This window comes from Papilio xuthus, unplaced genomic scaffold (assembly GCF_000836235.2).
Source record: "Papilio xuthus unplaced genomic scaffold, Pxut_1.1 DF826945.1, whole genome shotgun sequence".
Classification (NCBI taxonomy): Eukaryota; Metazoa; Arthropoda; class Insecta; order Lepidoptera; family Papilionidae; genus Papilio; species Papilio xuthus.
The window spans coordinates 8,520,590-8,532,408 of NW_013531704.1; the positions used below are offsets into that span (position 1 = coordinate 8,520,590).

The following is an 11,819-nucleotide window of genomic DNA, read 5'->3' on the forward strand; positions in this document are numbered from 1 at the left end:
CCGATATACATATCCGACGTACATTTATCCGACGTTCTTACGGTGAAGGAAAATATCGTGATGCAACCTGCACATATTTGAGAAGAAATTCAAAGATATGTGTGAAGTCAACCAACCTGCACTTGACCAGCGTGGTTGACTATGGCCTAATCACCATTAACTTAGTGTAGGCTCCGAGACCCTCGGTGGGGACGTATAGCGAGCTGATGATGATTACGATACATTTTTAGTAATAGCGTGGGATTTACTGTATGTTTCTGAAAACTAAATCTCTGTATAAAATATATCGTCATCCTTGTCACTATCTTTCACAAAACAGATATAACTTTTGAACAGGGATTTTAGGTTTAGAAACCCACGGTTGTGCTGTGAATATTTTTAGTAACGGCGCTACTCTATCATTAAAAACGGGTTTTATTTGTACAAAACGTTAAGGTATTATTACGATGTTGAAAATAAATGAAGAGCAAACATCTACAGTTTGTTTAGGACTGTTGATGTTCGTTGTTTGTGCTGATTCAAAACGTAACGAATCCGGTCACTTTTTGTTTTGTCGGATTTTATTTTTTATTTGCTACATGATATCGCTATTTATTTTTTTATTTTTACATTGAAATACCATTGATTTTTCAAATTGTATTAAAGATTTTGTTAAGTCTATATTTTCAATGAGAATGACAGGAATCAATTTCGAATCAACGATCATGTCCAATGAATAGCTTGTGTTTGTCAGTGGAAGCTTACGTTTAGGTTAACAACAAATATTATCACGTGTAATAATAACTTTGGCAAAGTCTTAAATTGTTACACTTACATCGTGGTTAAGTTAATATGCTTTTCTTTGGTTTTAAATTTACTGCATTTACATATTTGTTGCATAATTTTAAAATGCATAGAACTAACAAATTAATTTCCTTTGTAACACCACACGTCAAGTTGTCCCTCTCGACGTGTCAAGTATGTGCTAGTGAATCGGCGGAACGTTCTCCACGACTCTTACCTTAGATGCTTTGAAGCCTCTCCTACACTTTATTGAATATTAATATCACGCCTTAATCATTTTAATCCAGAAATATTTTAACGGCTATCGTAATATTATAAATGTTTGAATGAATGGACGGATGGATGTTTGTTAGTAGTTATCTCCATAGTCTGGATAAACGTTTAGACTAGTAATTAAGTTTTTGTTTTAATTCTGTGCGAGTTGAGGGCAATAGCTAATCATCTATAAAATAAGAATTGATTCATGCACAGCCTAAGAATCTTGGTGGTTGACATTTTGTATAAAGATTTCTTTTATTACATAGGTGAACCCTACAATTTTTATCTTTAATTTATAACCTAAAGGTCTAAAGTGCGTGGAGAAACATTGTATTTCTTACGCTATTTTTTAATAAAATATAAATTTATATACTGTGAACTAGCTGTCGCGCGCGACTCCGTCCGCGCGCGATTAAAAATAGATGGTAGCCGATTGTCAGACCTACTCAATATGCTCACAAAATTTCATAAGAATCGGTCAAGCCGTTTCGGAGTATGGGAACGAAAATTGTGACACGAGAATTTTATATATTATATAAGATATATAAGAGAAGATTACCACATGTTAAAGATTTTAATGCAATATTACATAAAATAAAACTATGAAAACATTTTTCATTTTCGTTATCACTTATTTGCGATGGGCGCCGACATTTATTGCCGGTTCCTGGAATTTGATAAGTCATAAAATGAAACAGTAAAATCCAGTAGCTTTTATGACGTCACAGATCACGTTCATATTTTATCATTACCTTTTTATATATTCTGTTACCGATTTCCGATTAAGTTAAAGAATAATTTTTAAAAGGTCTTACATTTAATATTTAAATGACTTAGCGTGAGTTTCTGAGACGCTAAATATATATTGTTAACTTTTTTGATTACAGGTATAAAGATATATTTTGGTGATAGGTGACTTTTGTGTCAGAAAGCAACAGTTAGCCGGTACATTTCTAGATTTAGTGTGTTTTAAACCTATCCGACGTAAAATAAGCATATCCGTCAATGTTAAAAAATATTATTAAAACATCGACAAAAGTACTTCTCAAAGAAATGAAAAAACCTAGCTTAGTTTTAAAAAGAACTTATTTCGTACATATAGCGAATAAGCGTTGCTGCGACGAGATTTGGACAGGAAGACAGCTGATATACGCGTGCATATTATTTGTTTTTTTTAATTCTACGGTGACGAAGTTGCGGGCGACCGCAAGTATTTTATATTTATATATTTTTATAAAAACATATAAGAAAATGCGAAATTGTAATAGAATATGTTTAGAAATAAGATTCTTTCCCTTCTAATACATTCAAGTAATTAATAACCTCAATACAGTATAGTTGATATGAAACACATTCAACTTTTATGTAACACGGTGATGTGTTTGTACATAATATTTAACTAAACATAGAATGGAATGTATTGTCTATAATTATATTAAGGAAAATATAACTTTCTATGGTATTTAATAAAGCAATATGCTTTATCGAGGTCGAGATTTGAGTTTCAGAATCTAATGATGAGAGCTCCTGGGCTCAGCGGTTTGCCGCAATCTGCATGTCCTAGGTTCGAATCCCGCTATATACCAATATGTTTTACGCTCTCGATTTACATATGTACATTTATCAGACCTTCTTTCGGTGAAGGAAAATATCGGAAAGCAACCTGCACATACCTGCGAAGTAATTCAAAGTTGTGTGTAAAGTCGACCCGCACTTGGCCAGCGTGGTTGACTATGGCGTCACCCGTAACTTAGGGTTCCGAGACCCTCAGTGTGGGTTTATAGTGAGCTTCCATGCGTAATATTTCCGTGTAAAATACAGCAGATTTCGAATTGAAAAAAATCCACTTTTTTGGGACACAATTGGACTGGTAAAAAATACTGGTGAAATATAAAAAAAACGCTAACATTTAATTTAAAAAAGTAACAAAATTACCTATTATTATTAATAAAACTATTATAAATTGTAATATAATATTGCTTATTCAGGTGGGCTTATCTATGTTATCAAATAATACTCAATAGAATATGACAATGTAAATGAATTCATCCGGTCAATATGTTCATCTAAAAACTACATAATAAATTAAGTTCAAACCCTCGTTTATGAAATAAGTTAATAAAACTTCTTAGATTTTTGTATCATAAAGTAGCAAGTGATCAAGCAGCAACCTAAATCCGCTGAAATGAAGAGACCACTGCCCATAGACATCGACATTTGCAGATGTTTTGCCTACCAATAATTGATTTAAAAGGGTGCGCACAGTAAGAGGAAATTTCCCCTTCTTATGCGTCAAATCTAGTACCCCTTTCCATCCTTTCCTTATGAGAAAAAGTATGAAAGAGTGGGAACAGAAAGGAGACTCAACTTAGGCATCCCGCACGTACATTCATCAGACAAAACTTCCCTTTTTTATATATTATAAGGTGGCAAACGAGCGAGCGGCCACCTGAAATCGCTGAAATAGCGTAGTGACCGTTACCCATAGACATACACAATTGCATATGCGTTACCTACCTTTAATCGACGGAGGAGAGGATGCACAGAAATAAAATAATTTCCCTTTCCATGTATCCTCTCATCCGGAAAGTCCACTTCCACTTCCCATCCTTTCCTTATAAGAAAAAGGGTGGGAAGGGAAAGAAGACTAAACTAGGCCTCCGGGACGCACACTCATCAGACGAAACGCGGAATTGCTTCCACTTCACGCCTTTCTTCTGTGTGGTCGTGGTATTTCACTGATCGAGCCGACCCTTTCGTGCATGTTGTTGTTGCTGTTGTCTACCACTGATCTTGTTTTATGTAAAAACTATTATAAAGAAAACCTTAAATATTTATAAAAGTCTACATTGATTGTAAGTATAGACAATGTTTAATGCACATGTAATATTTCCGTATTCATAGCTAAGTAAATGATATTTTTCCTGTTCCATTGATAGATATTGTTTTATATTTAATTAATAATATTTATAAGTAGCGCGCGACGTACGAGTACAACATTCATGATCAGAAGTTCATTGGAATTAGTTGTGTTCATTATGAAAGTGTTTTCTGCGGTGATGTGTACGGTTCTAATGTTTTTTATTTTTGATACAGTAAAGGGCGATGTGGTCAGTTTCTTCACTGCAATACCAACGGAAATTGGGGTAATCATTTGATATTTTATACATCATCATCAGCTCACTATACGTCCCAACTGAGTTGCTCGGAGCATTCCCTATGTTAGGGATAACTAGGCCATAGTCAACCACGCTAGCTCAGTGTGGGTTACACATGACTTTGAATTTCTTCTCAGATATGTGTAGGTTGCATCACGATGTTTTCCTTCGCCGTAAGAACGTCGGATAAACGTACATATGTAAATCGAAAATCGAAAACACATTGGTACATGGTGGGATTCGAACCCACGACCTGCAGGTTACAAGTCAAGTGCTTTAACAACTGAGCCACCGACTCTCTCGGTGTATTTTATACATAATTAAAAATTAATCCATCATCGTTTTTATTCTAAAATTAAATTGATTTTGTACTAAACGAAAATTCTGTTCTTCAAGTTCTATATGTTCTTAATTTTTTATTATATGTTTTTTAAACTATTCATATCTTTACTTCACTGTCAAAGAATATTTCGGTGTATATGTCCCGCCAAAATAAAGCGTTGCATTTCACAAATGTTTTGACAGAACACACGCACTAAGTGCTTGCTAACTGATTCTTCAATTGATACAATTATTTAAGAAATAATTATAAAATTGTGTATTAAGACTATGCACTATATAGTAGTAATTTATTTTTTTATTATAAAATACCGTTAGAGACATTCTACAAATGCGCACATACTTTTTTAAGACAATATAGGACAATAAGGAATTTACAATTGTATGTTATGATTCCAGAACGCATTCAGTAATGCCTGGGATAGGATCAGCGAAACAATAAGAAGACCTGTGCGCATAAAAAGATTAGGGAGAGGTGGAAGTGAGTTGGATTTTAATCTTTATCTACATTAACTATTTTTTAAGTAAACTAACTGACTGATATATGCGCAGTCAAAACTACCGCGCCACTTGACAACTGTACACAAATATTCCTGTTGTTACGTAGGCTACTAACAGTGGGTTTCTGACATCGAAATCTCCGTATAAAATGTATAGTCATCCCTGTGTCATCTTTGACAACGCAGAGATAACAATATGTTTTAAAATCAATTTTCAGACTCAGAAACACACGGTAAGAAAAGTTATTTCTAAATTAATCACCTAACCTAAAGGTTAAATATAAGTTTGTATGTAAAAAATGTTATACCTTCAAAATAATTACTAGAAAATTAACATAATATGTTGTTACAATACAAATAATGTAATAACTCATCTCTTAAATAAGTTGTTTAAAATTTATATATTAACTGTCTTTCAGGACGTAAAACGACATCAAAAGTCACACCACTGGAAACTACAACAACACCAGAAATTAGAGTCACAAGAGCGTATTTCCTAAGCTCAAGGAACCCTAATTTCTTGAACCATGCGATACCTGTAATACCGAAACCAAGCTGGCATTCATTATTCCATAGAATGGGATTTCCAGAAGATTTTATAAATTCAAAAGAAAATGTTGAGGTTGCAGGTATATTAATCTTGTTAATCGTTAAACGCACCTGGATATAAGTCTTTCTACTTAAATTATAAGCACTTCAATAAATGTCAAATAATAATCTGACGTATCGTCGCCCTGTACCTTAAAGGTATGCGTCCATTGGTCGCGCCTGATGCGATGTGGACGGCGCTGATGAACGCAGCGTTGTAAAATCATACGACGTAAACTAAAATCCGTTGCGGGCTTCACATGCGATGCGTCCAGCGCGGCCCAATGGACACGTACCTTAACACGTTAGCTGCCATAATGATTTTTCGAAAAACGAAAATTTTTTTTTTTTTATTTTTGTCCAAAACCATTTGATGGGCCCTTGCGGGTCACGCTTTATACAACAATGCGATTAAAAGCCACAGCGAGGTTTTGAATGGAAGTATAGCTTGTCGGACACATAGTCCGACATGGCCTGATTGAAACATTAGCTTGTCGGACATACGACTCGTATAGTCAACATGGCAGCTAACGTGTCAAGAGTGTTAAAAATATAGAATCCTTAAATCGAATTCTAACCATAATGCTATTATTAAAAATGGCAAGGTTTCGAATTACAATTACTTACATATTATCTACATATTATCTCCTGCCATGACATTTAAATTAAATTGTACTTTCAGAAACGAGAAACAAATAAATAAATATATTAATATATTATATATAATATAATAAATACAATCACTTTTCCATTCTATTTCTTGCCAGTATTTTACATTCAAAAAGTATATAACTGAAGTAATTTCATTTACAATTTCAGGCTGTGGTTCAAAACAATGCAATACATACGGCGGTGTGGTACATAAGACAAAGGTTGGATCTGACGGTTACGACAGTGCTATTTACAGAATTTTGTTCTTTGTTTAATCTGTACTTTTAAATATAATTTAAATTGTTTTAAATAAATTATTATTTTAATATCTTTTTTTAATTAATTTCAAAACAAAAGTTTTAATATTTATGAAATTCTATAACTCAAATACTGGCAGTGTTATTTTTAGAAGACTAGTGGTCCGCGACTCCGTCTGCGCCGAATAAAAAAAACATAATTAGGAGCCTAAGTGTTTTTCCTGACTATGTTCTATATGTATGCCAAACTTCATCGAGATCCATTCAACCGTTCTGTAGATACCTTCAAACAAACATCCATGCATCCATCAATCTAAGCATTCGCATTTATAATATTAGTAAGATATAAGATATAAGACCTAGAAATATATTATTTAAATCTTAATCTTATAAATTGTCTACATTTCAGTTACGACCTTTTAGTTCTTTAAGAAATCATCTATGATTTTCGCCGTAAATGCGTGACTTGAATTTAGTGCCTTGCGGTTTCTTTAAGTGGATTATGTAACACTACTCTAGTTGGTACGTGAGAATAAAAGTATATTATCTTCACAGCATCACGTCTCAAGAATAACTACGTTATCATATCCATTTTAATATTTTCCGTCCCTGTTGGAAATGATAATATTTTTATCTCCAACTGTTTGCGTTTAAAAGTTTTGTAAAGACACTAGTCACACAAGGCTTCGTCCGCGTAGAATGTGTTCTTCCATACTATTTTCTAAATCTATGCCAATTTTTATTAAGATCCGTTGAGCCGTTGCGGAGATACCTTCAAACAGAAGGTATCTCCGCAACGGACATACATCCACCCATCCATTCAAACATTTGCATTTATAATACATATCAGTAAGAAGAATTGTAAACCTTAAGTGATGATGGGTCGGCCACATTGCCAGCAAAACGGACGGCCGATGGGGCCGAAAAGTCCAAGAGTGGCAGCCGCGGACGGGTCGACGCAGCGTAGGTAGGCCTCCCGTACGATGAACCGATGACCTGGTCATGGTTGCGGGAGTGCACTGGATGCGGGTGGCACAGCAGCAGTGTTCAGCAGTGGACGAATTAGGGCTGAATATGATGATGATGATGAATAATTAAGATAATAAAATTAACATGTCTTATCTATTTTTGACCGCTTCTGTCTACCAATATCATGAATAACAAAAAGAAATAGTGTATAAAGTGTGTTGAAAAAAACATGTTAGTTAACAATTTAACTAACAACTAACAACAATCAAGTCAAACGAAATGTTATCTTCGTATATACATAATATACCTAGATATATATTATTTAATTTATCGAAAAAATATTTACTTTCCTTTAGTTTCTTTACTATCAAATACTAAGATCAAATAAAGTAGTATTCGCTTTTTAGTTAAATTCTTGTTCCGTTTTACTTCAGAGGGAATCAAATAAGTTTTCCTTTTGATGTGAACCTTATTTCTTTGAGAGATATTATGCTCTGGTTTGCGTTGATAAGCTCCACACGACTGAAGAAAATAGAGCAAACTTTAAGTAAAAAGAGTTACAGTAATACTCTCTGTGTAATTTATTTTATATCACAGATATTACTCGTAAGTATTTCTTGAAATTAAAAGCGGAATATACTTTTAGATATTATTAGTTACAATCCTTTGGTGCAAATGACGTGCTTTCGTTACAAAGTCCAGTGTCAGAATGAATAGTGAGGTGACATAAACGTCGACGTTAGTAAGGCTAGTGTTGCGTCAATACAATGGCACATTTTCGGATTTCCTCCTAACATTACTTCGAATCCTTTAACGCGAATGGCGCGCTTTTGTTACCAAGTCAAGTCTCAGATTGATTAGTGAGGGGAGATAAGCGTTGACATTTTAATAAGGCTAGTGTGGCGCCGACACCGGCAGTGTCGGATCTCCTTCCTAACAATACAAAACCTATTATCCTTTAGTCGAAATTACTTGAAAATCAAAACTTAGTTTGGCCTAAAAGTATTTCTCTCTTACTAATATTATGAATGCGAATATTATGGATGGATGTTAAAAGGTATCACGAGAACGGCTAAACGGATTTGGATGAAATTTGGCATAGATGTACAAAATAGTCTGGAGGAACACATAGACTACTTATTAAGTTTTTTTTTATTCTACGCAGACGGAGTCGCGGTGGGTCGCTAGTTTATCATAATTTATTTATTGTTGTTACTGAATAAGAAATGTTATAATTTCCAAAAGAAGGGGGCAAAAATACCACAAACTTGACCAAAAATCTATTATTCAATGGACGAAAATCACTTGAACGGACGTAATCCTGCCTATAACTACTTCCTTATTTATGATATAAAATCACTTAAGACCTTCATAAAACTATAATAGCTTGCTCTTAGGTTTAAGGGTAGTAAAGCGAAAAGTTCTTTATCATATTTTACGACGTTAACCCTAACTTTGAATGTTCCCTGCCTCAAACTGATAAAATGGAGTGAGACCGTTTTCTATGCCTGAATATACATAAGTAAGCTATAAATTTTTGTACTTTTCTTAAAAAAAAATAAAGCCACAATAGTGTTCTAGACCCCTTCAAACGAGGTTTAGGCTAAGTGCCATCTGCATTCCGCCACCTCAAGCCTGATGAAGCTGTAAAGGAGGCACTCAGGGCAAAACAGTAGCAATTCGGTCACCAAAAAAAAATCTAGACCCAAGATTTGATGTACGCAAGACGAAGTCAATTTGACGGAGGAAGAGACACGTGTGGAGGGGAAATATTCTCTTTTCTTTCCTCTTCCCTCTTCTCGTACACTCGTCAGTCGATTAAAAGCAAACGACGCATCTGCAATTGCTGATGTTTATGGGCAGTGATAGCTTCACTATTTTGGCGAATTTAGCAGCTTGTCATCTTATAATATTAAAAAAAAATCAAATATACGTTTCAAAGCTCAGTATAACATCACAAGAACTTTCCAGATATGTGTACACCTTTTTTTTCTTTTTTTTTAAGAGAGAGAATGCGTTACTCATACCGGGTGCCTCGGGGAAAGCCACTCCGGTTATGTGGGACTCTCTCCACATCCCTAATGGGACAAGGAGCCTACCCACTAAACCCCCTCTGGTTCCCTCGACTCACTGTTAACCGGGGTGTGGGCACATGTGAATACTCTTCAAGATATGTGTACACCTAAATAGATGCATAATACTTTGACTTTTTCTTCGCTTGTTTTTTATTTTGTAAATATAAATCCAAGTAAATTCATCTCCCGTAGTACTCAAACAAGTTTTCCATATAGTAATAGGGTAAGCCACGAAATACTACAAAAAGAACGGGGATCTCTTTGATCCGCTGCCCACTCCGACAAGGGCTCACAACACTCTACTATGTCTTGCAAAATTACTTGCCTGTCCACTTTGATGTTTTCTTCTTATTTTTATGTGTTAAGACACTTTTAGATGATTGATTTAAAACAGAAATCTATTTAGAATTAGAACATAAGTGCTCGGTAAAAGATTATTTTTCGTCAAATATTTAATTTTAAATTTATATATTTTATATTTGTCGTAATCAACGCAACACTAGCGCCACTGCGGCAGTTGAGTTTACTACGGAAAGTGACGCCAGCGCCGTCTGTCGGCGTTCGATGGGTCAACACCTTACCAGCCGAGGCACGGCAGCAGAACACTTCTCCTGTGGCTGCCGACTGGAACGGACATTGAACCATCGCGCGTTACCTACGTTATCATAATTGTAAATTGAAGATTGAAAAGTGCACCATGAACCCCTCTGCTAGCAGCAACCCGCCTCCGCCGTCATCCGAAGTGGGATCGATGTCCACGCAACATGAAGAGAAGAGCAATGAAGCGAATATTTGGCGTGCCATGTTCGAACAACAGAATCAGAACATGCGCGCGCTAATCGAAGCTCTGCAAGCGCCGAAACATGTCTATCTCGACAATCTACCTACGTTCGACCCCGAGAAACAGGACACCGATGCAAGATCGTGGTGTGCAACCGCTGATTTGTGCTTCTCTGAAAATCCACCAAGAGGCGGCCAGCTCGTGTTAGCTGTTAGTAAGGCCCTCAAAGGTGAGGCATCCACCTGGTTATCTCAAATCGCGTACGAAGGGATTACATGGAGAGAATTCAAATCACTTTTTAGCGAAAGATTTGTTTCGACAGAAACTTTAGCAGGTACCCTCATTAAATTAAGCGAACAAAAACCAAGTGAAAAAGAATCACTTCCGGCATATGCAAGTCGATTGATATCTTCTTTAACGAATCGTTGGAAAGATGTAAACAAAGAAGAGATAGCCGTCGCTACAGTACTGGCTCACATATCGCAGTTTGACACAAGACTTCAACGTTTGGCTTTTACTACGAACATCGTATCGCGAGAAAAATTACAACAAGAGTTAAATGCATTCTCTCAATTAAAACGCAAGTTAAATACCAGCGGCGAGTCATCGAGTGCACTTGATTTTAAACGAGCGAAGTTAACTCTCAAGTGCTTCAATTGTGGAAAGACCGGCCATAAGCGAGTAGAATGTAGAAGCAAGACGATCGACGTGAAAGGAAGACCTACGACACCGAAGCCGTCAAGCCCAGTGATGCAGCAGCCTACTCTAAGACCGTTGGTGTGCTACAAATGTGGCAAAACAGGCCACATCGCCGTCCGGTGTACCAGCGGCGGCAGCGGCGGTGGCAGCGGCGGCGGGTCGGGCGACGGAGGCGCCGGCGCGTCTCGAAGCGAGCGACGTGTTGATGTATGCGTCGTGCAACCACCGTCGGGCACATTACAACATAAAGGTTCACTGATTTACTTTACTTATGATTCTGGCGCTGAATGCTCGTTAGTTAAAGAAAGTTTTGCATCTAAATTTAGTGGTAAACGGTTTACTAATGTTGTTGCTATGACCGGTATGGGTCATTCTCGAGTGTTCAGTACCGAACAGATTTTGTCTTGTGTTAAAGTTGACGATCACCATCTCGAAATTTTATTACATGTTTTGCCCGATAATTACCTTCAGAGTGACGTCATGTTAGGTCGCGAGATATTAAAACAGGGTTTTGCTATGAACCTGATATCGACTGAGCTTTGTTTATCAAAAATTGTTTACGTAAATTTGATGCATAGCGATAAGGCAGGTACTCAAGATTTAACAATCGTTGTTACGGACGTAGTAGGTATTGACAAGTTAAAACTTATGCAAACATTAGATCAGTTTTCAGATTTCTTTATCACCGGTTTGCCTACGACTCGTGTAAACACCGGCGAGCTTAAAGTTAGGTTAGTAGTTAAAAGTCGAACGGTACAACG

General features: G+C 36.1%; 2 protein-coding genes across 2 annotated transcripts in view; both read left to right on the plus strand.

Annotated features, from left to right (window-relative positions):
- The first annotated feature begins 4,057 nt into the window (after positions 1 to 4,057).
- On the plus strand, positions 4,058 to 6,552 carry LOC106120991 (uncharacterized). Its single transcript, XM_013316462.1, has 4 exons — positions 4,058 to 4,187; positions 4,938 to 5,019; positions 5,458 to 5,667; positions 6,446 to 6,552. The coding sequence occupies exons 1-4, from the start codon at positions 4,080 to 4,082 to the stop codon at positions 6,550 to 6,552; spliced, it is 507 nt and encodes a 168-aa protein (XP_013171916.1). The 5' UTR covers positions 4,058 to 4,079.
- Positions 6,553 to 10,402: 3,850 nt separating this feature from the next.
- The window catches only part of LOC106120992 (uncharacterized), a 3,452-nt gene continuing 2,035 nt past the window's right edge, over positions 10,403 to 11,819 (plus strand). The window contains exon 1 of the mRNA XM_013316463.1: positions 10,403 to 11,789. Coding sequence (XP_013171917.1) covers positions 10,405 to 11,789 — 1,385 coding nt within the window. The 5' untranslated portion in view covers positions 10,403 to 10,404. The remainder of the gene's footprint in view (positions 11,790 to 11,819) is intronic.